At 41.2% G+C, this 25,222-nt stretch overlaps 2 protein-coding genes across 7 annotated transcripts in view; one reads left to right on the top strand and one right to left on the bottom strand.

Annotated features, from left to right (window-relative positions):
* TOP2B (DNA topoisomerase II beta) overlaps positions 1–11,315 on the top strand; it is a 61,728-nt gene extending 50,413 nt beyond the window's left edge. The window contains exons 26-36 of one of the 4 annotated variants that reach the window (XM_041411504.1): positions 1,014–1,169; positions 1,299–1,382; positions 2,294–2,491; positions 2,823–2,967; positions 4,192–4,350; positions 5,143–5,350; positions 5,875–5,954; positions 6,258–6,368; positions 9,582–9,698; positions 10,514–10,611; positions 10,831–11,315. In XM_041411504.1, the coding sequence (XP_041267438.1) occupies positions 1,014–1,169; positions 1,299–1,382; positions 2,294–2,491; positions 2,823–2,967; positions 4,192–4,350; positions 5,143–5,350; positions 5,875–5,954; positions 6,258–6,368; positions 9,582–9,698; positions 10,514–10,611; positions 10,831–10,992 (1,518 nt within the window). In that variant the 3' untranslated portion in view covers positions 10,993–11,315. Of the gene's footprint in view, positions 1–1,013; positions 1,170–1,298; positions 1,383–2,293; positions 2,492–2,822; positions 2,968–4,191; positions 4,351–5,142; positions 5,351–5,871; positions 5,955–6,257; positions 6,369–9,581; positions 9,699–10,513; positions 10,612–10,830 lie in introns of all 4 variants that reach the window. The other 3 variants (XM_041411503.1, XM_041411506.1, XM_041411505.1) reach the window with 3 other exon arrangements.
* Positions 11,316–12,372: 1,057 nt separating this feature from the next.
* The window catches only part of RARB (retinoic acid receptor beta), a 91,617-nt gene continuing 78,767 nt past the window's right edge, over positions 12,373–25,222 (bottom strand). For all 3 annotated transcript variants that reach the window (XM_041411511.1, XM_041411509.1, XM_041411510.1), the window contains 4 exons: positions 24,849–25,025; positions 17,323–17,527; positions 15,852–16,010; positions 12,373–12,807 (listed from right to left, as the gene is read on the bottom strand). In XM_041411511.1, the coding sequence (XP_041267445.1) occupies positions 12,611–12,807; positions 15,852–16,010; positions 17,323–17,527; positions 24,849–25,025 (738 nt within the window). In that variant the 3' untranslated portion in view covers positions 12,373–12,610. The remainder of the gene's footprint in view (positions 12,808–15,851; positions 16,011–17,322; positions 17,528–24,848; positions 25,026–25,222) is intronic.

Genomic DNA, 25,222 nt, shown 5'->3' with positions numbered 1-25,222 from the left:
TACTCCTTGTAGGCTTCCATTTAAAAAAAGACCATTGAACTTACACAAAAAGAAAGTCAAGTAATGCTGGTATTGTATATGGATAACGTTTAGAAGAAAACTAGGTAGTACAAGTCTAAAAATGAAATTGCAGAGGATTGAATTTCTTAATATGCCCAAATCAAAACTGGCAACTTGATTTCTGACTGGCTGATATAGAAAGTGCTGCATCAGTTATCCCACACATACAACCAATTACTAGATGTAATTATTTCTACATTGCTTTACTGTAAAGGAACATGGATATTACAAAGCTATGACTTTTAGATTTATTGTAGTAAATTTGACCATGACCTTGACCTGTATTTGTTTCTGCTTTTTTAAAAACCATCCTGTTTTTGTTATTCCAAAAGAGAGATGAGACTAGTTTAATTTCAAAGTTACATCTCCATTACTATGGGCAGATGGAACTGCTTTGAAAAGCAGCTTTGAATTTCTGTCACCCATCCTTTTTCTGTGTCTTTGCCACTATTTTAGCTATTTGTTTTCATTTCACATTTGTTTTGTATTTTTAATGCTGTATTTTAACTCTATGAAATTTAATTTCTATTTTATAACAAAACAGTTATTTAGAGAAATTTTGATTTACTTTCAAACCCGTTTCTACATTTGGGGCTTTGATACCAGCTGTTATTCAAAGGACTGTGCTCATTCTCTAAAGGAGCAGGTATCTATGAACACCCAAAGGGCAAATGTCTCAGCCCTGAGAGATGGGTGGGACAGCACCAATATCTGCAGACAGCAGCATGCGAGGCTCTAGCACAGGTTCAATTTGTTTTCTTAAATCAAATGGTTAAATAATCAGCTCTAGAAGGTCACAGGAACACGGCCTTTTGGAAAGGCCTGGAAAATGTTCAGGCTGTTGAATCTGTGAGGGCACACCTTGCTACTCTGTGGTGGTGCTTTGGAGCTGTCACAGTTCATGCACAGAGCTGAGATCACTAATACTTGTAATTGGGAATGTTTCACCTCAGGCAGCAGAAGAGGAGGACTCTCAGAATGCAAATGATTATGCTTCCTCCGCCTCTGGTCCAGTCTCTGTCCCTGACTTCAACTACATTTTGAACATGTCCCTGTGGTCACTCACAAAAGAGAAGGTGGAAGAGTTGATCAAGCAGAGAGATTCCAAGGTTGGTACACCTGGAAGGCTTGTTCTGAAATGACACAGTAAATGCTGATGTGCCTTTTGGGAGTGTTTAGTCTTCAGTGGCATTTGCTTTAGTTGTATTTACATTCTCTACACTACTTTCATGTTTTAGGAGAGAGAACTAAATGATCTTAAAAGGAAATCTCCTTCAGACCTCTGGAAAGAAGATCTAGCAGCCTTTGTTGAAGAGCTTGAAGTATGTTTTACTTTATATATATTTCTAAAACATGAAATTCATATTAATTTAATTAAAAACACTAACTAATAAAAATTAATAACAATTTAAGAAAAATAATTTTAAAATACTACATTTTGAATAAAATGTAGATTCATTTCACAATATAATGGCAACTGGGAAATCAGTATTGGATATCTGTGTTCTTAGTAGTGTTTCTCAGGGATTGTTTCTTGCATCTGTCCAATTTAATGTTTTTTCCAAGTCAGTGATATTAAAAGAAAAATAACCAGGAGAAAGTTAGTGTTTAGATGACACAAAAACCTGTGAGTAGTAACTGGTAATGGTAATAATTACAGTAGTTCTACATGACATAATTTTTTGAGAGGCAGTAAGTATTACCCAATTCAGAACTGTACATTCAGAATTAAGTGTGTAGACTATAAATACTATATGAGGGGTCCTTAGTTTCTCTCATCAGTAATTCTGCAAAAAAGTCCCTTTGGTGAATAACCTGCTGAACCTCAGTTTTCCATGTTGTCTGAAAAGGGCTGGTATAATCTTTTGAAGTGACACAGTTCAAAAGTAAATGTTTAAGTTAAATGCTGAAATAATGGAAACTTACAACAGTACCAGACACATACTTGCAAAATATAAACTTGAGAGAAGAAAGATTTTTCAGTGTAACAGTGTCCAAAAGTTTGTATTCTTGAATAAAAGTCTAGTTTTTAGCTCTACAGGGTAATGAATTTACCAAGATTAAGTGGACACTGTTCCAGAACTGAAAATTGTGTTCCATTTGAAGTGAGAATTAAGGGGAGCCTTATGCTCCATGTAAAAAGGAGCTGAATCTTAAATAATCATAATGCTCCACTTTGTCCTCATTAAAAAATTCCGTGTTTTCTCCCCTCCTGCCTCGCCTTGTTTGTTAGAAAGTAGAAGCACAGGAAAGAGAAGACGTTCTGGCTGGCATGGTTGGCAAACCCATAAAAGGCAAAGTTGGGAAACCCAAGATGAAGAAACTCCAGCTGGAAGAGACCATGCCATCACCATTTGGCAGAAGAATAGTTCCACAGATTACATCTGCCATGAAAGCTGATGCCAGCAGGAAATTGCTGAAAAAGAAAAAGGTAAGCCAAAATGACTGCTACAGTTAAATTATTTGTTATTTAACTGGTGTATTTTTCTACTCCAGTAGCATAAATCCAAATTACCAGATTGTCACTGGTGTTGTATTTGCACTGTTTTGCTGACCTAATGCATAAGAAATTTGTACTGGATTTCTTTTACATTTGCAAACCTCTTGAGACTGCTTATTGTTCAGGTGTTTCTACTGAGATAACTTCTTTCCAAGACTATTCAACAGGTGTTGAAATACTAGTCTACATTCATCATCTGCAAAACTATTCAAGTTCAATATTGAAATATAAAGGTGTAAATTATTTTATTTTGTAATTTTAGGGTGAAACTGATTCTCTAGCAATAAAAATGGAATTTGATGAAGAGTTTGGTGGTGTGCCAGCTGAGGGTGGTGGGGATGACTCACTGAATGCATCAGCTGCAGCAGCTAAAACCCCTAAACCCAAGAGAGAGAAGAAGGAACCTGGTAAGACCCTTGCACAGCCATAGTTCACCTTCGTTGTGTATTTCCTGGGCATGAAATACATTTTTAACACAATGTGAGAAGGGAAATACAGCACAATAATCACTATTTCATCTGGATTTCTACACTAAAATGAAATATTTGAAAGTACTCTGAAATTTCTTTGTATACGCTACTTTCCTGGGGGTAATGGATCTTACATTTTCTACATTTGAATTTTTTTTTGGGGGGGGGTCTAAATCTTCAAATTTGTGTATGGAAAAATAGATTATTTTTACATAATGAGTCTAATTCTTTGCAAACTAAAATGTCTCATTTGTGTGCTCTTTGATATTGAAGGACGGGGCAGTCACCTTCATCCCCTCAGTCTGAGCAATAGTATAGATTGTAGAACTTGATTAAATAAATGTATTTTTTTATTGACATATTCAGTCATTCTGACTTTCAGAAAGTTGTGGGTGCTGTGGTTTGGAAGGCAACCAGCGTTCACTTCCCCATTTCCTCTGCTAGTGGGAATTTATTACTGCTGTTTGAGGAATACACAGTAGCAGGGAGGCAGCAGCTGGAGACAGAAGAGTAGGTTTAAGTATGAAGGGGTTTATTTTTTCAGAAAAAGGGAGAAAAACGTGGTTGCACAAATAATTATTCTGAGATAAGATCTGGTTTTAATTACTCAGGGGATTATCCAGCCTGAGGAGATTCACTGTGTACAGTTATGACTGACTTGTCTACGTGCAGCTCAAATCTCCCACAGCCACTGTTGAGCCAGGGCCAATTAGCCCAGCTTGACCTGAGCTTGCCCTGCAATTGGCTGACCACATTTTTACCCCCTCCCCACCTTAGGATATCCTCTGCTTCCCATGTTTGCTGTATTTTTCCAATAACTGTTTCTGATCATGTTCCCTGAATAATGGAAAACTGCACATTCTTTTCCTGGAAAACTCTAGCAGCCTTTAAAGAAGCACAAGTTTGATGGTGAAACTTAAACTTAGAGACTTTACGTTTTTCAGTCATAAAACAAATTTCTTTGGCAGCTGCTGGTCAGGTTCTGTGTGGAATAATTTCATGGTAAATCTTCCTTCAGGGAGGAGATGTTTGGAGGAGAAGAAATTTTACAATGTTTAAAGGAGAACTACTTAAGATGAAAATTCGTGCTAAATTTGTAACAATCAGAAAAGATGAAACTATTTTTAACCTGACTGCAGTAAACACTTTTACTTTTGGCAGGTGCCAGGGTAAGAAGGACACCATCATCTACAAAATCCAGTGCAAAAAAAGTGAAGAAACGAAACCCATGGTCAGATGATGAATCCAAGTCTGAAAGTGATTTAGAAGAAAATGAGCCTGTGATTATTCCAAGAGACTCTCTGCTTAGGAGAGCTGCAGGTACCCAAGATTTTGTGAATTGTGTATTGTGACTGAAAGTTTCAACTACAAACCCACATTTTCCTTTGACCGTATGACTTCCTTTAGGACTTTACTGCCTACAGGTAACTTGCAGTACATTTTCTTCACTGTGTGAAGAATACTCTTAATGTCAAGATCAGGAATTTCTTACGAAAGATTTTGTAATTTGAATCAGAAATCTTGTCCCCTATTCGAACACTAGAATAGAAATTACTCACTAAACTAGTAAATTATAGAAGAAACATACACAACACTATTTTTACAAACAAAACAAATTACTCTGATACAATTATACTGCCAAATAAGGCCTAAAAGACAAGTAAAAAATTATCCAAAGAATTCTGAACACTCCATGAAAACCAAGACTGAATGTTTGGAAAATATGTAAGTATGTGATGGCTTAAAAAAACCCCACAGAGTTTCTGGAAAATTAGGAAAAATGTTCAAATGGTGAATCCAAGAAAGCTTCAATTTTAAGTGAAGGATTCTCGTTTCTTAAAATACTGATGCACAGTGTCTCCATAATGCTTTAGCTGAAGGTGTCTGGGCAAGCCACAAGAGGTGTTGGATTTTACTAACATCTAAATTATTTTTTGTTCTTTTCAGCCCTTTATTCTTCCAGGCTGAAACAAATTTATTGTCCACCACTCACTTGTCTTGTGTACTCTGAGGCAGGGATTGTTCACTGACTTCCACTTGGATTTGTATATGTATCTGTATTATATAACATGAAAAACTCTCATGAATTGTGTATGTGTGTGATTTTCTCAGCTGAGAGGCCCAAGTACACTTTTGACTTCTCAGAAGAAGAAGATGATGCCGACGATGACGATGATGCCAACAATAACAACGATTTGGATGAGCTCAAAGTAAAAGCCTCTCCAGTTACAAATGACAGAGAGGATGAGTTTGTTCCCTCAGACAGTTTAGAAAAAGATGAGTATGACTTCTCCCCAGCCAAATCAAAGCCATCTCCTGAGTAAGTATTGTAACTCAGTAGGATTTTTTTATTAATAATTTTTCAATGCAAAAGCGTCTGAACAAAACTGAGAAGCATCAGCCTGTTACTGCTCTACATGCACCATGAAAAATAAAATGTGGAGGAATTCAAGTGTATGTTATCTCAGCCTTGCAACTGACCTATGCAGGGGTGACTCATGATTTAAAAGAACACTAGAATAACATATAAAAATAGTTATGATACACTGTCTGTAAAACTATCTGTTAAACTATGTTTTCAAAGGTTCTCTGTTTTCTGTCTTGTGCCAGTCTGGTATAGAGAACTAGTGAAAAAAAACCGTAATTCTGTTAATTCTAAATGCCTGGAGTTCTTGACTGGATGTCAGTTTCAGGGATTTGACTGCTGCAAGCAGATACAAAAATGCTGGAAATGTTAAAACAGGATTTAAATTTTGCATATTATGATGTCCACATACTTTAGTATGTGCTTGTGTGCTTGATGTAACTCATGTAAATTTTTTTTTTTTTTTTCCTTGTAAGTAGAAAAACATCTCAAGCCAAGAAGCATCAAGATTTTGGGAACATCTTCTCTTTTCCGTCGTACTCTCAGAAGACGGATGATGGTGAGATTGTTTTAATTTTTATAGCAACTATTAATGGGATATTTTGGGGAGTGGTACACACTAACTTCAGCGTAGTTGCAGTAGAAGGATATCCACATCCTCCCTCTTTATAAAGGGGAAAAGTGGAACAAGTTCTGATCTTTAGAGGAACAAAGCTTGTATCATAGGTAAGGAAGTCACAGTACATCCATAGCTGTAGCATCACAAACACTTACTTGAGATTAATTTCTACTGTAGTTAATATTGATGTAATTAATATTTGCTGTGAATGGATCTTATTCTAAACTTACTCTGTGATTGTAGATACAACAAAATTGGACAGTGATGATGAGGATTCTGCTCCTGTTTTCTCATCATCTTTTGCCCCAAAACAAACAGAGAAAATTCCAAGTAAAACAGTAGCTGCCAAAAAGGGTATGTATAGAATTGGCCTGGAAGCCAATCCTTTTATTTGAAAGTCACCATCTTCACCTTTTCATTGTCTCTTCAGTCTTCAAAGTGGGAACTGCTTTCATTTATTTTGAGCTCTGTGTAATTCAGCAATAGGGTATTTGAACTCATTGAAATTCAGCAGTAGGGTATGAACTTTCTCCAGCTCCTTAATAATAGTAATTTGTTTCTCTCCACTGGCTACTTTGTAGTGTCAGAACTTCCTACCTTCCATGTCCGGAGGTGGTGTTCAGCCTTCAAATAGTTTAACTAATGTGAGGTTTTTAGCTTCTGGGGATAAGTAAAGTGGAGCATGGCACCAGGAGGTGTGGAATATTCCTTGGGTCAGTTGGAGGCAGGTGTCTAGACTGTCCCCTCACAACTCCTTGTGCACCCCCAGCCTCTCGCTGGTGTGATGGTGTGAGAAGCAGAAAAGGCCTTGAGTCAGTGTCAGCAGCAACAAAATATCCCTGCATTGTCAACATCATCTCCAGCCCAAATACAAAACTCAGTCCCATACCACCTACAGTGAAGGAAACAAACGCTGTCCCAGCCAAAACCATCACAGAAGACTGTCACTTTTTCCTCTTGGAACAGAGGATGAGAGGCTCTCCTCAGACTTCAGAGGTATAAATTCTTTCAGTTATTAGTCAGCTTTTAGAATTGTCATCTTGCAGCATTTTTTCCTTATGATACTGAGGCCTTTGTTTTTAAAACTTCTTTTGACCAAACTTGCAGCTGAACTTAATATATTAATTCTTCTGTAAAAAAAGGTACCTCAAGGAGAATGACAAGAAAGCAGCCAGTTACAACAGTTAACTTATTCTCTTAAAAATGAGAAAAAAAAAAAGTTGTTTTCTATTTTAGGCACCAGTGAACTGCAGCATCTTTTCACCCTTTCCCCCATTGCCTCCCTAATTCTAATCTATTTCTTGATGCATTGTGTCCAGTCTAATTTGTTAACAGTTAAATCAGTGAATGCCTGAATACTCCTCAAACACTTCCAGTTGTTGGTAGAGTTCTGTAGTACAGTAAATAAAGATTGCATACAGAAATAGCTGATCTCTAATAGAGTAGTCTTTTATATTGAATTTCTGTACTGCAGCAAATGGAAGTGTGAAATCTGTATGCAGTAGCTAGGCATGGATGCAATTTAACATTGAATCTTTCTCCCTCTCTCTTTTTTGAGGGTCTGGATGTAAGTGAATTGTCATTAGCCTAACTTGAAACCTGAAAATAGAGCTGTGGTCTGTTTCTGAGTTTCTGATTAATCTGTACACACACAAAATAGGTATAAACAGGCTCTCTTGCAAGCAAGAGCTAAATTTTTGCCTTCTGAGTAGCCTTAGGGGCACTCTCCTTCTCAGTGCATGGCAACATGTCAGGTTGCTTTCACCAGTTTTCAGTTCTTCTCTTCTTTTCTGCTCAGATCAGACATGACCACACTTTCCTCATCACAGCTGGACAGTTCAGTGATAACCCAGCAGGTTTAGTTCACTGGTCATCTGGTTACCCTTTTCGTAGTCTCTTTGATTCTAAGTCCATCTTCATGGACTTGGCAGCATCCTCCTCAGAACCCATTTTCTGGTGATGTACTATTCCACCCACTCACCCTCCCACTGGGAGTGCTTATTGTGTGTGGCTGAAACGATTGTCCCAGAGTTGTTTGATTTTCTGTGACTTCAGACTCCGATCAATTTGGGATGAAATCTCGTGACCTCTGCTGTTCACTACAGAGGATCAAGAGACAGCTGAACTTTTCCATGACTATTTGAGCTGTCTGTGGTTTTAGGGCTTTATGGTAAAGCCTAAGGGAAATTTGAAAAGCAGGCTAACTCTTGATAAGCAGCTGCTCAGCTTGAACAGCTTTGAACAGCCCAGCTGCTGAGATTGTAGCAGTGAGATCTACTCTTCGCATCACCTGTGGGACTGATAGCATGCCTGGATTTCCTGCCAAAACCTTGGGCTTCTTGAGAGCCTGTGTACATTGTGCTGCACAGTCTGTTTCCTGTCATGTCTGTTTCCTGTCATTCCTGTTTCCTAGTGGAGAGCTTGGCTGAGCTGATTTGCCATCGAGCTGCTGTCAAGAGATCCTTCACACTTGTTCAGCCATTAGGGGTTTAAGTTAAAGTAGTGGATGAGAATCCCCCTGTGTTTAGTACAGAGGGAAGTCAGTGTTCTGGACACTACTCCTTTACCCACCAGGTAACAACAGCTAAGAGGTTTGCTGTCCCTTGGATAGACTTCACAGGAGTTACCCACTGATATCAGGCTCCTTTTCCAGGGAAGAACAAATCCAGTGTCTGTGGCAGTGTGTTGTACTTCTCTGCAGTTCAAGGCATCATCACCAAAATGCTTGTGGAGACACTCTTTTGTTCTCCAGACATCCCCCTTGTGATCCCATAAATCAAATTCAAGTTCTCACAAACATCCACATTGCTGGTATCTGGAGTGTTTGTACTTGTGTCTGTTTGAGGCACCTGTGGCTGATAGGGGGTTGGTCAGGTGTGTATCTGAGGTTTCTGCAAGACTCACTCATCTGTAAGCCTACAGAACACATGACGTGGTGATCTTTAGGGTCTTCCGTGACCTAAATGGTTCCATGATTCTATCCCTTAACAGCCACTGTGGGAACATTCCAACCATCATCTTTTAAAGACACCCAGATTAGTTGTGTGGCACTGACTGAAATTCTCCAGGAAATGCAGAACACTCCCTTCGTCTCCTTTCAGCATTTTCCAAAGTTCCTTTTCACTGAGATTGACAGAAAGCAATGTCACAGAGGCACTGCCTCCCAAACTCCTGCTGTAATCCTGGGGAAAGCAGTCCACAGTCATACCAAACTGAAGGCAAAAATGTCACAAGCAGCTGGATACTGTAATGTATCCAGTATCCAGCCTGGATTACTGGATCTCTTGTTGCTTTACCTACTAGTAAACTGTTTGTACTCAAAAAGATGAAACAGTATTTGGCCAAGGACCCTGGAGTAGTACTGGGTGCACCAATCCTTCTCAGAGCAGAACACAGGATCTGTATATTCCACACAGTTCCAGCATAAAAGCTGAAGTATGTTTTCCTCAAGTGCAGAAATCACTCATCTTGTTTTAATGTCTGCCATTTGTGCTATAATTGGAGTATCTAGTACAATTTAATATGTCCAACCAATTTGTGAATTTATTATCTTTTAACTTGCAACAGCAAAACTAGATGCACCCCCTAAGCCTAAAAGAGCTCCCAAGGCCAAGAAGGTGGAAACTGTGAACTCTGATTCGGATTCAGAATTCGGCATTCCAAAGAAGACGGCAGCACCCAAAGGTAGGAGTCACACCTGGGCTCTCTGGAGCACAGGGCTCACAACTATTGTAAGAACCACAATAATTGTGGTAAGTTAAGAGTACACTGATCACTGGTAGATCACTCAGCCTTTCCTGTGACAAATGCAGTGTATTGACTTCTTGGCAAACCATGGGTGGAGGTTTTATCTGACCTTCACTGTTGGGAATGCATTTAATAGCTGCACCCCACACACCGTCTTCCATTCTACTGGATACTACTAATTTTCTTTGAGCTCAACTCCTTCCAAGCCAGTAAAATTCTGGTAGTAATAGTAGTAAGTAGCACTTCCTGGGTTTTTAAGCCCATTTTTTGGTATCCCCGTTCTCTGAGTCCTCACAACACAGCACAGCAAGCAGTGTAACTGGAGGAGTCTGTGAAGGATGTGCCAGTGTTGATGGTTGAGGTTAAAAGTAAATTTACTAAATAGTAATGGTGAATTAATGCTGTGTGAATTAATCAGTGCAGAAGGTGACCAAGGACTTGTAGTTCTACTTCAGTGTAGAAGTTACTTGATCTCATGAATTTTGTCCCTGTTTTGAACTGACAGCTTGAGCTGTCAGGGTGAATGGTGACTGTGGAACAGGTAGGAAAGATTTAAAACTGACAAAATAAAAAAATACCTGTACTATACTGCTGTTGTGAAGAAGCTTGAGTAGTAAATTGAGCTTAACATGTGGACTTAGTAAAGTAACTTCACTAGGGGGTTTTTCAGTTTGATGAAGTCTGGAGTTTATTAAAAAAAAAAAAAACCAAAATAACAAAGCAACAAAGTTAATTCTTAATCTCTGACCTAGGAAAAGGCAGAGGGGCAAAGAAAAGGAAAGCATCTGGTTCAGAAAATGAAGGTGACTACAACCCTGGGAAGAAAACACCCAAGTCCACACCAAGCAAGGTCAGTTCCATCTATGCTCTCTTCTCTTTTTAAAAAGAACTTCATGAATTCCTCCACATAAAAGTTAAGTCCTCATAAGTTGATAGTATGGTGTTGGGGGCTGAGATGTCTTTAGCAGTCGGATGCTAGAGAGGTTTTTAGGTTTTTTTTTTCAATTCTGAATATTAAAATGGCAAATGTACAAAGCATCAGAAATGATTTGTCTTTTGTTTTCTAAAGAAATCCAAGAAAGCCGCTTTTGACCAGGATTCTGATGTGGAAATCTTCCAGTCAGGCTTTGCCTCCGAAACTGCCCCAAAGCCACGGACAGGCCGGGCTAGAAAAGAAGTGAAATATTTTGCAGAGTCTGATGAAGATGATGATTTTGATATGTTTAATTAAGTGCCCAAAGAGCACAAAAATGTTTTCCAACAAGTATCTTGTGTTGTCCTTTTGTCCCCTCTGTTGCAAACTTTTGTACATTTGACTTATTTTATGTGATAATGTAATTGATGGTTTTTATTATTGTGTGTAGGCATTTTAACATTTTGTTCTTACACCTACAGTTTTATGCTCTTTTTTACTCATTGAAATGTCACGTATTTGTCTGACTGGCTTGTAGAGATGTTCTAGACAGCTGTGCTAAAGGACATTTTAATTGTCATGGTTGCAAACAGCAAACCTGCTTTTTGAAATGAAGTTTAAACATTAAAAAATGGAAAACTACTGCGTCTGCGTGTGTGTGTGTGTGGAAAATTTGGGCTAGAGGGACTACTTTTAGACAGTTTTTAAAATAAATATATTTTATTCTTTGCCAGGAGACTCCATGGAAAAAGGTAAACAGTATATGAACATAGAAAGCATTGTTAAACAATCTCAATGTACAAACAGAGCCAGTGAAAGTACATCACAGACTTGCTAGAATATATAAAAAAAAAAAATTCCACTAGTGCTTTAAATGAAACCTAAGAAACTGACACTTTAAATCTGTTAACCATTCTACCACAGTTTTCACTCTGCTTCATGGTGATTTAACAAGGCCAAGAAGGCAGATTCTCTCCTTGTGTTTCTGGAATTCCTAGCTGTACTTCCTTAGCACCTGGAAGGCTGGAAAGCCCAGCTGATTCCTGGCAGTTGATTCTTAAGGAAATACCCTGGACTCAGCGATTCAAAAGCTGTAAGTAAGTGAGTCTGCTGGTTATCATCCCATGAAGTTTCCCTAATGGCTTGTGAACAAGTAAACAAAAACATGGTAACACTGAAAAGTGTTTCTGCCTTGGAGGCTATAGCATTGCTGTCGAAATGGAGCTGGTAATTGTGGAGCTAGGTCACCAGCCAGCTAAGAAACCACTTCTTTAAACTTTAAAGTGACATTAACAGTGGAACAAATGACATCTGAATAACTGATCTGGCAGTTAATGCTGACACTGATACCTCTTCTGCTGGGGCAGTGACGTTTCGTATTCTTTTTACAAGGAAGGAGATGCAAACTGAGGGCAGCAAGGACAAGTTTTCATATTTCAACTAAATCAGGCGGTCCTTTCAACTTCCTTCTCTGGATGTGTACAGTAGTCCATGTCCTGCAGTTGGTGTCTTGATCGTTTTAGGTATGAGAGACAAAAGGAAAGCACCAAACATCCAGTATGGAGAGTACAGCCATACATTTGTATGTACAAAGTCATCAGAAATGCAACCAGAATTTGAAGACTGAGATCTGTCTTGTCACCATGCAATATTGAGTGTTCAGAGAAGAAAACAGAAGCTTAACTATATTTTTTTTGCATGAAATGGCTGATTTAGAGTTTCAAAAGTTTGCATTTTCTAGTTTTAAGAGTTTAAACAGCAAGGAGTATATATTGATACATATGAAAATTTCTTGGTCCTTGTTGAGTTTATCTATATATATATACATATATAGATATAGATTAAGTCCAGAAACTAAGCAGCAGTAAAAATGTTTTCTTGCTTTTCATCCCTGTACATAAGGTATTAGGAATGTCTGAAGTAGCTGGAAAATGTCTTATTCCACCATAGGGGATTGACTGACACTGCTGTTATCCACTGAACTAGGTGAGATACTGGGACTGTGTTCTGCAGTATTTCCATTTGAGGTTGGTGTCAGTGGTTCATGTCCTTCAGAGTTTTCCAGCATTTCCTGAATAAGAGGTGGCATGGATCCAGGAATTTCCATTTTCAATGTAATGACACGTTCTGCACCTTTGAAAAGAAAACACAAAATCCTTCCCATGAGCATGATTCATACAATTTCCTTTCTGTTAGCATTACAAGAGTAATTTCAGGGTGTATTTTTTGTTAATAGATTTGGTGTCTCTTTCTATACTTCTTGCACACAAAGGTGTGTGAGTGATCTGCTTCATGCAGTTCAGGAGGGAGCTTGACAAGTACTCCTTAAAAATGAATTCAAATCTGTTACATAGCAATTGATATTTCAATACAGGTAAATTGGATGAGCTGCCTGTTTTTAAAGAAGGACCCAAAATGGCATTAAATTATACTGAAAAATTAAATTAGGCTGTGATCATGTCGATGTCTTTTTAAACTGGAATAACATTTAGTCTTTATTCTGTACTGGTTCTGCAAAGAATGACAAAACTTCTGTCTATGTTAAATAGGTGAGATGAATCCTGCAAGAGGACTGCAGTGATCTAAGTCAAAATGTTTCCTTCCCATAGAGAAAACTGTGAAATAAGATGCAGAATTTAACAAACAATTGTTTTATAAAAGAACACATTCAGGCAAAAAGGTACTTTTTTGGGGAGAAGAGCTGCCTTCTGTATTCTTCAGGCATCTTGTCTTGTGCTAATGAGCCACCAAAGTGTGCAGGAGCCTCGAGCAGCGCTCGGCTCTGCCTCGGCTGAGGCTCTTTGAGCTGGGCTTGTCACGAGTGGCAGGCATTTGTCTGCACAGGGGGCTCTGCAGGTGAGTGCGCACAAAATTACTGCCTCAGTCCTGACCACTCAGACTGGGACCCACAACAACTGCTTTAGGGAGGAAAAACAGCCCAGCACAAAGTCTCAGTGTGTGGTCAGCAGGCAGGGACACGGCACGAACACAGGCAGCACTGAGGGAACTCTGCATCAAGCAATTTATAGCCATAAACCTCAGCATTCCTGTTGCTCAAGATTCCTGATCATCTTAAAATTGGAGTCCAGTGGAAGAGGAACTTGTGTTTTTTAAACAGCAAGAAAAAACCCCAAAAAAATTACAGAGAAAATAGTTTGGTTATTGAAAAACCATTGCAGAAGAGTGATGCTTCGGAAATAAATACTCTGCTTATCCATGCTGCTGCAGTGGGCATGCTGGAGAGAGCACTGCACACTCCAAGCTGGAAGGGAGCATTTAACTGTTTATGCCTTACATGAGGAGCATTGAAAAAATCATCTACAAAGGCAATGATTGACTTTCCAAGTGGGTGCTGACTTAAGAGTCTCAAATAACTGTAATGGGAAAGATATTAATGCAGAACGATGCCAAGAGGTTCTCCAAAAACCAAATGTCAGAGCTGTGCTGAGGAGCTTAATTTGGCCATGTTAAACACCTGCTTTGCACTGTTCTGTCAGGTGCAGTGAAGTGTTTGTGTGGTCATTCAGTACAAAGCCAGAGAAATCTTTCAGGTTTTGCATACTTCCAACTTAATCAGAGGACAAGACAACTCAGAAGATGAGAAGAACTCAGAACTGTCTTGCTTCAGTCCCACAAACACTTCACCCTTTAGCTGCAATGCCTCTAATGCCAAAGCAGACACTCTCAATGTTTCAGATTAATGCTTGCTTTGGTGTTTGCTTTCAGGGATCAGGTACCGTCCAAAGTCATTATCGTCTAACGTACATCTTTTAAAACGAAACTCAAGACATCCCCAGCCCTCCAGGACATCACCATCCTTTGGTATGATTTAGTTCTACTATGAAACATTAATGATATAATTAGAGTTAAATACTTATGTCAGAATGAAAAGAAGCCTTTCTTGTGAATGGAATATAAGGAGTTGTGTTCTTGAGGAGCAGGAAGGCTCTGGTAAAGAAGGAGGGAAGTGGAAATGGATTTCCCACAAGTATAAACAGTGGAACAAAAGGGCTCCCCCAAATGCTTTTATAGCTCAATAATGCTCTAAGTTTATTTTGTAGATTCAGTTGGATGGAGCTTGTTTTACTTGAGGGTAAACTGCAAGCTTTAGATAACCTGGTAAAGTGGTTCCTAGCTCTGTGTTTCCCTTCCAAGTTACTTCTTTTGGTTCTAATCAATCCAATTAAATTGCTCACTTCTTTTTATAAAGATAGCTATAACTTAATCTTTTAACTTGGATTTATATTGTTTGAAGTGGAGCAGTTAAGGTTTAAATTTAACAAGCATGTTTAGTTGAGTGAATTAACTGCTGGGGTTTTTCCCCTGAGTCTTCCCCCAAACTGTGTCAAATGAAATCTGTAATCTTCCCAAAAGCACAGATCCAGCCTACACAGGTACCTGCACATACAGGCTCGTGTGCCTGCTTATCTATGGGGGTAGCAAATCTGTTGCTGAGTAAGCAGAGTAAGAAGGTGAAACTGCATCAGCCACCATAAGAATAAGAATTGTTGTGCTTTAGACTCTCTATTTTCAGACTAATACATTGGAGAACCTGTTCTGATCAAATGAAAGCATTCAGCTACACCTGTGCTTTAGAGAATGTGTGACAGTGCTTAGACTATGAATTGCACAGGATCAATCCAGCACATACAAGACTGCATAAAATGGTAAAACTGATCTGTGTTTAGGTATGGTTTGTTTGGAATAGAGGGGCTGAATGTCCAAAATGCTGGATCAAATCAGTTCTAAATCTCCAATACCTCAGACCACAGTTTAGGGGAATTTTGGTTGCACAAGTCTTTTCTGTAGTCTGTAACCAGGCTTTTTTAGAAGCCATTGGTGATACAAAGCACATGTTGATCTGAACCCCCTTGTAAACATTAACAAAGGTTTTATCTTGTCCTAAAACGACTAACAAAGACTTCATGCTAATGATTTGCTACTACTTGCACCTACAACGTCTTTTTCACTGTCAGTTGCATGGAGAATGGAGCATCATGCATGTTTAAAGCAAAACCAATTTCAAGGCATGAATTACGGAAAGAAGCTGGGAAGAATCAAGTCAAAAGGACCTTTCTTTCTTAGATGTGTTAAAAAAATAACAACCCAGGTGTCTAGGCCAGTTTGTCTGAAATGCAACACTGCCACTCCTGTTGAGTTATTAGGAGAAGCCATACCTTTTGCACTGATGCTACGAAGATCTGTGATTTTCATTAAGATCTTTGGGAACATATGAGGCTTGTTGGGTCGTCTCTTTCGGATATAAATTTTCAGTGCTTCAAGCAAGGGTTCCTGAAGCTTATCCACTTTCATTGGTTCTTCAAGGTCCTGGCGATCTGTAGAAAAGTATCATATGGCTCATATTATTTTAAATATTTTTTTTAAAAAAACTCCAAATCACAGAATCTCCTCCGTGTTCTCGATTAGAACTGCATGAATTTTGTTTTCCACTAAATAATGCACACTCTGTAGTGAGCATTCCACAGGAAGAGCATAAACCACAACTTTCTGAAACATGGAATAATTTTTTTCCTTGGTGATTGGAAAGGTTTGTAATGTGGGTGGTCAAGAATTACCAGTTTGCTCTTGTACCTCTCTCTTCAAGGGGAAAACACCTTGCTGCAAACAATATTTTGGAATTAATTTTATATGTGTCACTGATAGGCAATCCAGGTACTCAGAGAGGTTACAGCTATTTTTTGTTACCACTTCTACAGTGAAGTGAGTTACCATCAGGAATCAGCAGATGGCAGTGCTGGCTTGAATGACAACAGATGCCACCCCTCTGCACCAGGACACAGGAGGAGTGACATATCACTGACATCTAGGAGCCCATCAATGCTTTTAATGGGCGAGGGTTAGAGACACATAAAATCGGAATGATTTTGTAAAGGGCCACTGCCAACGAAGACTGACTCTTGTGTTTCAAACACTTGTAGCACCCAGTTTGTGTTTCAACAATATGGCCCAGCTAAGCAAGGTGTGCTTCTATTGCTAATCCAGATTTTGTCAAGGAGGAGAGAGACCAAGTGATTAAACCAACAGAAATTTACAGATTATTTTGCAAATTATCTGATACTTCACTTTTTGTACTTTAAGCCTATGATTTTAATTGACAATCACCCTTTTGAGTTCCCTTCAGCCCCAGTTTGGAAGTATAACACATTTTTTTGCTAAAGAAAGTTATCCCCAATGGCTTCCATGTGACTGAAACCAATGCAGATGCACACAATTATATTTATGAGTAAAAGCTGTGTAATTGGGCATCTTGCTGTAAGAAAGCTCACTCATGCAGGTAACCATAGACTGCTTAGCAAAAACGCAGCAGGACCTGATCTCCAGAGGTCCCTCCCAACTCCAACCATTCTGTTGGTTATCTCAATGCCCTTTGTCAGGCAAACAATAGGACTGGTTGCTTGACAGAAGGATTTCAGTACTTTTTTTTCAAATTATCAATAATAAAACCAGTAACTACCACCAGCGGAAAACAAACCTTTAGCATTAAGTGGCTTATATAATACATATAATAATGTTACAAATACATGTATAATATGTTCTACTTGTTTTGCTTTCCTTTACTTAAACATAAATGAAGATGTTATCATGCCTGTCCTTTTGAAATGCATTAGAGTTCAAGCAGTACGATACCTCCACAGATTAGGCAGATGGCACTAAGGAGACCTGTTTCTGTATCATCCATTTCCAAAGGCAGGAGCTGGTTGGCAAATGTGAACACGAGATCAGTCAGCGGGCCAAATCCGGCGTTGTGCATCTGAGTTCGGTTTAGGGTAAGGCCATCTGAAAAGGTCATGGTGTCTTGTTCCGGTGTGTATCTTGTGCAAATTCTAAGGATCTGTGGAAAAAAAAGAAAAATGGAATCTGAAGAATTTAATCCATAAGAGGTTTATTGCATTTTCTCAGTGTGGTGAATGACTCCGTGGAACTTCAGCACTTGGCCACGTCAGAACAATCTGAAAACAAACTCCAGTTTGTGCAGTTCTAGCCGCACAAAAATTCTCAGGTACAACACAAGTATACTCTATTGACTATGTGTATTCCTTGTAACACAAACCTAGGGACAGAAATTTCCCCCTAGTTATGAAATAATCAAAACTTTAGAGCAACTCTCACCACTCAGGTCACCAACATTACAGTGATATCCACAAAAGCAGTTCTGTCATTAGTCTGCCACCTGCACCTAACCATAAAATGTGACTGATCTGATGAACTGCTGATCTGATCCAACCAGAGCCTGACAGCATCTCACCTCTTCCAGCAAAGGCATATCTCACTGATTTTGGGGATCAGTTTTGCACAGCAGCATTTCCCTGGGTTGTATCTTTGACAATGACAACATTGTGGGAGGGGAAGCTTGTGGGAGTGAGTGTGGACAGCTATGAGCTGCTGAAGAGACAGAATTTTGGGCTGCCTTCCCCTCTTCTGCAAGAGCAGACAGGCAAACACTGCTATGGGGACAAAGTCCTCTCTGCCGGTAGGCTTTCCTTGGAGCCCGCTTGCCTTGTCAGCCTGGGAGTTCGCATCCAGTGGAATATCAAACTCTGCACCTCCAAACAGCAGCACACACGACTACTGGCAGCCTGGCCAGCGGTCTGAGGAGTTGGCTCAGCTTTTCTTCTCTGGTGGTTGCTACTTCTGCGTGCTGTAACACCAAACCTCCTCACCAGCCCGTCGGCTGCCAGCCTTCCTGCGGGCTCTGGCGCTTCCCCCTGCGGAGCCCCAGCGGTGGCAGACCTTTCCTGCCTGGTGCAAAGTGCTGACAGTGCCTCATTCCTGTGCACGCCCAGGCAGCGTCGGCTTCGGCAAGTTCGCTTGTATGCCGACAGACAGGCACCCAGTGCTGACCCCAGATGAAAGAGCCTTCGAGGGGAGGACGGGGATTCACACCTCTAACTGGGCACGGAGGAATGCAAAACACATGAATAAAACACCGAGGATGCTCCACGTTTTGTTAGTCAATGCCTCTGGGGTAAGGGCAGCACCAAGAGCGCTGTCACAGCACAGGTGGCAGCCCGGCCACAGAGGGAGCGTGTGTGAACGCTCCCGCCTCTCAGAGCACACCCGGGATGTGTGCCGTGATTTGTGGCACAGGGTCATTTGTACCGCTGCAATTAATGAACACGGCCGTAAGGACCAAATAAAAGAGGAGTCCATCATGTTGACATATTTCTGTTATATATATCAGTGCTTAAAGTTTAAAATAATCAGAGGTGGGAGAGGGCTTGTGCCAAAACTAAACTGAATCAAAACCCTGCCGAAGTCAGGCTGATTAGCTGAGCTAAGACTACAGCTGTGTTTTTTCAGGGCTCGACTGTATTTATTTCCCATCCTACTTGGTTTTAAAGATACAACAAAAAAGATTTACATGAATATAAGAGAGCACTGGCAGAATTTAATTACTCCTATAGGTTCTGAGGCTCTGAGTCAGAGACCCCAGCACATGGCAGCTGACCAGTCTGGGCTTGGTTCTCCCACTTTCATCTTTGCCTGGCAACACTGCTCCAAATAAACAGGGAGGAGAATGAGGGGAACACCGTCTGTAAGATACCTATAGGGAAGCTTTTGTGTCTCTTCTTCAGTTCCTTGGTAAGATACTTAATAGGGCGTATTTCTGCAGATGGATCTTCAACTATTTTCTGTCTCAGCATTAATCTTACCTCACATTCCAGGTATACATGGAAGTGCTGAAAATTTTGTGTGGTTGGACAGGCAGATGTGACATTGTTGCCTTACCCCCGAATTAGAGTAAGTTCTTGAAATTACTTAAATCAATGACCAAGAGAGTCACAAATACAAACACACAGCACATTAATTCCTCAGTGACCACATATTTCCCTTAATACACACCATCTGAAAAGGCTGCTGGTTGCTAGGTTTTATGTAGTAGCCAATGTATTGTTCAGGATCATTAGAAAAAAATAACATTATAAAGCCCACCCTGTAAGTAAGAGGCAGCATCTTTACCACATTCAGAACTGCCAGTAACCACTGGCCATGCTCTCCCCTGAAGTTCACAGCAGGTTGCTCTTTTAAATCATTAGAAGATTGTACAGAAAGCAGAAGAAACGTGAAGAATACCTGGTGTTCAAGAAAACAAAGGTTCCAAAGCTACATATTTACTGTGACACCCAAGAGCTGCTTGGTTCACTTCTCTAATGGCATGCAAGAGGAATTGGAGTGCTGCTCTTCCCACCTGAGGCCTGCACAGACAGTAGCTGCCTTCCAGTCAGGATGTATGGCTGAAGAAGATCATGTATCCAACTCTGGGAGGAACAAGACGCTGTACTTCTTACCTGGTACTGCTTTTCCCTTAGCTCAGCCAGGCAGAAAGGCAGCCCCTTTGACTCCAGTGCTATTTCAATTGGTAAGCCTTGGCAAGGAGAGTTCCTCCCTCCACAGCCTCAGGACTCCCTTCCCAACAAATTAGCTGAGCAGGATTGGGAGCTTAATTAGGCAATGCCGTGGTGTATTCCCCAGGCTTCCTGCAGCTTCCCCGGCAGCTGCCCAAGCAGGGCTGGCAGATATGGATCCCCCAGATCCTCCCTCAGAGGGTAGGTCTGGACACCAGCTGCCACAGAGATCCCTGCCCAGAGGGACTGGGGTGCCCTGGAGCGATCTTCCCAACAGCCCAGAGGCTGAAGACACACCAGGCTGCTGGCTCCCTCGCAGCAAAGCTCCCTGTGCTTGATTCCCAGTGCCACAAGCCCCACTGTGTTTGGGGGTGCATGACAGGAGTGCTCAGCAAGAGACCCCCAGGGCTAAAGCAGAGGAAGAACTTCCAGGCTGAATCCTCATTTGCAACAAATTCGGGTGAGGTAACTCAGCCTCAAGCCAGCCCCTGTGGGCCCGCACAGAAAGGGACCTGCAGGGCCCTGCAAAATTTATAACTAAAACATGAAGTCAGGCAGGGTTAGCTACTTCCAGGCTTAGGCAGCAAGCAGGACAGGTTTTTGTTAAGGCAGCCTTCAGGCCTTCGTGCCCCAAGTGCTGCACCAGCCGTCAGCTGCGGGAGCCCTGCAGTGGCTCCGCCGGGCACTGGCACAGCCGAAGATCAACTACGTGCTTTCAGCAATGCACTTAACTTGACTGCAGCAATCAGGTCTCAGGTTTCCTCTGCATTCCTTTGACATTATCCCCCAACACGCTGTTATTAAACTCCAAGACAGATAATTTGAAATGGTGTTTTTCTTTTTTTTTTTCTTTTTTTTTTTTTTTTAATTTCTGTCCTTCATCAGGATCTGTGAAACGCCGTGGATATTGCTGATTGTTGCTAAACCGTTCTTGGGCAAATTTCCAGTGTCAAAGTAAAGCTGATTTCAAGCTCATATTCACTGAAGAACATATGGGAAACATCAGCACTTCAAAATAAGAAATCACGGTATCTTTCTCCATTTTAAACTGAACTCCCAATGTCCTCAATGTTGTTTAGATTTTGCAACCAAGCCAAGTATTTTAGTTGTCACTCTGCTCTTAAATGCCACTTGCAGCCATAAATACAGTTTTCCCTCATTATTAAAGGCCTCTTTGTTTTAAGGAATATTTATATATGAAAGCATTAGGGATTCATATGAGCCCGTCATAAAGTGCAAAGCAAAAACCCTACCAGAGGCACCAAACCAAAGTCAGCCAGAAAGTTGCATTTATGGCATTGCTGCTACCACAGAACTGTTACTCATTTTAAACAGATTAGGTAGGGCAAGCAGGGCCTATTTTTTAGAGAAATCCCGTTGTTAGACACTAGCTGCCTCAGCTGGCTGGGCCAGCTCCTTGAGAGGAGAAACCCGGGCAGGTGACTCTGAAGCAATGATGCCTCATGGCGCTGCCAAACCCCGTCAGCACAGCTTGTTCTGCACACACAAATTCCTGCCTGGCATCAACGCACAGGGGCTTACCACAGAAAACAAAAATTACATCATTAAGGATTAGCATTCAAGGACTTCTCAGGTTTTTATCCACTGGATTTAAGATAGACTGGACTCTGGATTCTTTCCATATTTGTCTTGCCAGAGTTCAGCAAGGCTAGGGATGCTTGGCTGCTCCTGGGCCAGTGAACCAGCAGACAAGCACTCACTTTTACAAGGGTTATTGACTGAATTTTAGTAATATTTATCCTTAAAACTTTTGGTACCAAACAAGATTTAAATTCCACAATACTCATTTGGCACCTCAAGCTGCCTCAGAAAGCTTGATGTTTTTTCCCTTCCAGAGTTAGTGTTTGTTTGTACATAAAACAATTCTTTGGCCCACTACCCATTGGTGTTTACTGAGGTCCTGGCACCATTTCCTTTGTCAGTCTGTTTAAGAGGGGCTTAAGTACCCACAGCCACAGGAACCAATTGAGCAGAGACCTTGGCAGGGTCTATAAATGCTTAAGACTCTCCACAGCTGGTGCTGAAGGGCAGGCGGGCAGTGAAGGGGTCCTGTTGGCAGGGAAGCCTGGCCACCCTACCGGGGAGCCTCACGCTGCTCCTCCCACATGCTGTGGCTCTGGGAACACATCCAGGGCACGGCAGAGCAGCAGGACCATGAGGGCACACTGCTGAGGCTCATGGCCCTGCTCAGCAGAGCTCACACAGCAGCCACTGGGTGCTCGGTGCAGCAGGAGGGGCAGCAGCGCTCACTCTGCATCTCAAGGCACCACAAAATGAAACACTCATAACTAGGACAACTGGCTTGTTGTAGGGGGGGAATATGTGCTATTAAAACTGCTCCAGGACTGATGTTCAGCTTAAATAAAGCTAGAGAGCGGCACTGCAGTTCCGATTATGCGCAGGTGATGCTGGTTTAATGGATGCAGCATTTCACAGGCGGCGCGCACGCTACGCATTACGGTGTCACGGTAATTATCCCATTTTCTTTTTAAGCAGCACATAAAATAGTCACATAAAGTTTGTGTAAATGTCACATAGGAAAGTTAGGACTATTAGCCGTGCCGTATATGTTCCTGGGTTTGGAAAAGCCTCAGCTCCTCCCAGCTGCAGGCTCCTATGGTGCTCGCTATGCCCTGCTCGTGTGGATGTGTCCCCTTCTCTGGCTTTGTGAAAAATAAAAAACAGAATGAGCAGGTAATTTGGAATGACAGGCCTCAATAAAGTTTATAATTAGAGCTTGAATGTTGCCAATGGCCACAAAGTAAAAGTGGTGAATCATATTAAAGAATCAACTTTTCTATTCATTAATTAGTTGAAATAAAGTCACCATTTACCACCTGCTTCATTCTGTTTTTCTAATCTGGCAACTAGGCTTTTATTTAATCACTTTAATCAAAGTGCCTTTATCGAGGCACTTCAGATAAAACCCCTACCAAAAAGGGTCCCCTCAATTTTTCAGCCAGAGTTGGCAATGGCAGCACCGAGTGGAGCTGCTGCAGGGACCCTGTGCAACAGGGGCTGTGCACGTTCCCAGGGCAAGCTGCCACCACCCACCCCAACAAAGAGCATCAGGAGCTCGCAGCATTACAGAATTAGGATATTTGTTATCCAGCAGCTATGGAGCCAGGGCATGGCACAAACAAACAGGGTGGCAGATTGAGGGCTGAAGTTTTAGGCATAAAAGGTTTGGATGAGCAGGTTCTTGCCATATCCTGGCTCCTCCCCACCCTTTTTGTATAGTTTCTGTATTAACTATTTGTTATGGGTTACAGCAGCACAGCACAAAGCAGTTCCCATCCCCTGCTGCTGGCAGAACACACTCGAGGCAATGCTGCAGTTTTTTGATCACCATCTGCCTCTCGTGTGAGGGGAAGGTAACAGAATCTGATCGGGACAGAGCTGGTGATGACAGGCGTGCAATCGGTAACGAATGGCCCTGCCCCACGGAGGGACACTCTCGGTAACAATGAGATGGCTGAGTCTGAATGAGTGCCTGGATTAAGGGAACAACAAGAGGTGACTCTCAAGCATGGCAGGGCAACCTCAACCTTCCCTTTTTCTATAGGCCAAAGAATGATACCCCTTCCCCTCTCCTACCCCTCTTCCTCCTTCATCAATGTCCTCTTGAAGCGATTCTTCCAAACAGCTTTTGACAAAACAAGAGGAAAAGGTCACAGCAGTTAACGTCCCCCTCAACATGATCCTGTTTGAAGCAATGCACTTTTAGAAATTCCAAGATTAATTACTTCAACTTCAGCTTCCCTAGTTTAAACTCCTGTGTCATGACAAAAAATATGTCTACAGTAGCCATCCTACAAGATGATTTTAGACTGGCCAAGCTTGGCTCAATGAGGACCTGAAGGTTTGTGCTCAGAATGAAACATTTAAAATATGTTTACATTGAACGTACTGTTTTACTGCAAGTTATTGCTACAACCAGCAATACAAAGCATATTTGCCACTAAAAGCCTGAAGACCTCTAAGGTCTCGATAAAGAAATGCTGAGATCCCAGAGGGCTCCTCTGAAGGTCAGCATGACAGAAACAACTGCAGACAAAGGCAGGGAAGACAGCTTTGCCTTGACATAGTGGCAATGCAAGGTCTGGAGAAAACTCCCAGCCCACCTGCACAGTTCCCTCCTGCAGGTTGCATGTTTGCCTGTTTAAAATTAAATTACATTTAGCTAAAACCTGTACTGAGTCCATTACATTGTCCACTTCCACAGATACCTGCAGCATTGGAGAAAGCAGGGGGATATGAGTGCCAGAGGCTTGCATCTAACAGGCTCCAGGCACACCAGCTTCCCCTCTAAAACCTTAAAAACACCAGATCTGAAGACTTGTGTCTTATTCCTTTAATTCCCTCATGACCACAGGTACAGCACATTCCTAAACCATTATACAGTGGACTGTTCCTCTAGGAAACCTTTATGCATAGGATCATGCAGAGAGAGGAGGAAGGATGAAGGAGCAAGGAAGGAGAAACAGGTCTCTCTTCAGTGTTAATAGTAAAGAAAATTTTACAAAGTTACAGATGCCACAATACCAAAATGTGTTTTACCCACAAAGTGTAAGGACTTTTTTTGGGAGGCATGCTCATCCCCCAAAAGACACCTCTGTAGGTGTGCTGGAGTCAATCTTCTGACTGCACCAGACTACCCAGTAAGCTCAATTTTACAACAATAAAGGTCAGGGCCATATTTCACCCCCCTCTTCCTGTCAATTACAGTAAAAAGAAGAATAGAAAACACATTAATAGGAGAACAATGATGTTAAAAACACATACCAGTATATCCAGGCAGGCTGCTTTCAGTAGAGTTATTTGGTCTGCAATGGTCAAACTTGTAAAGCCTGGCAATCGCTTTGCAAATTCCACTATTTTAATAATGCACTTCGTTGCAAGTTCACTGAATTTGTCCCAAAGCCCGAGGTCCAGTCGAACCCGATGATCTGCGCTGGAGTTCTGGAAAGACAGACAGAAGGCACCATAAATCAACAACGTCCCTTTCAGCAATCGGTTTTCAAGGGAAGGAAACAACAACCACGTTTTCCTTCCAGAAGTACTTTCTATTAACATTCCAGGCATTTTCTGCAGCTTGCTCTTGGGATGATGCTGGCTTTAAACTTGGATTAATCGCCTGAAAATTCCTTGGATACTTC

Source organism: Onychostruthus taczanowskii, unplaced genomic scaffold (assembly GCF_017590055.1).
Source record: "Onychostruthus taczanowskii isolate IOZ18803 unplaced genomic scaffold, ASM1759005v1 scaffold36, whole genome shotgun sequence".
NCBI classification, from domain to species: domain Eukaryota; kingdom Metazoa; phylum Chordata; class Aves; order Passeriformes; family Passeridae; genus Onychostruthus; species Onychostruthus taczanowskii.
This window is presented reverse-complemented; position numbering and strand designations above follow the sequence as displayed.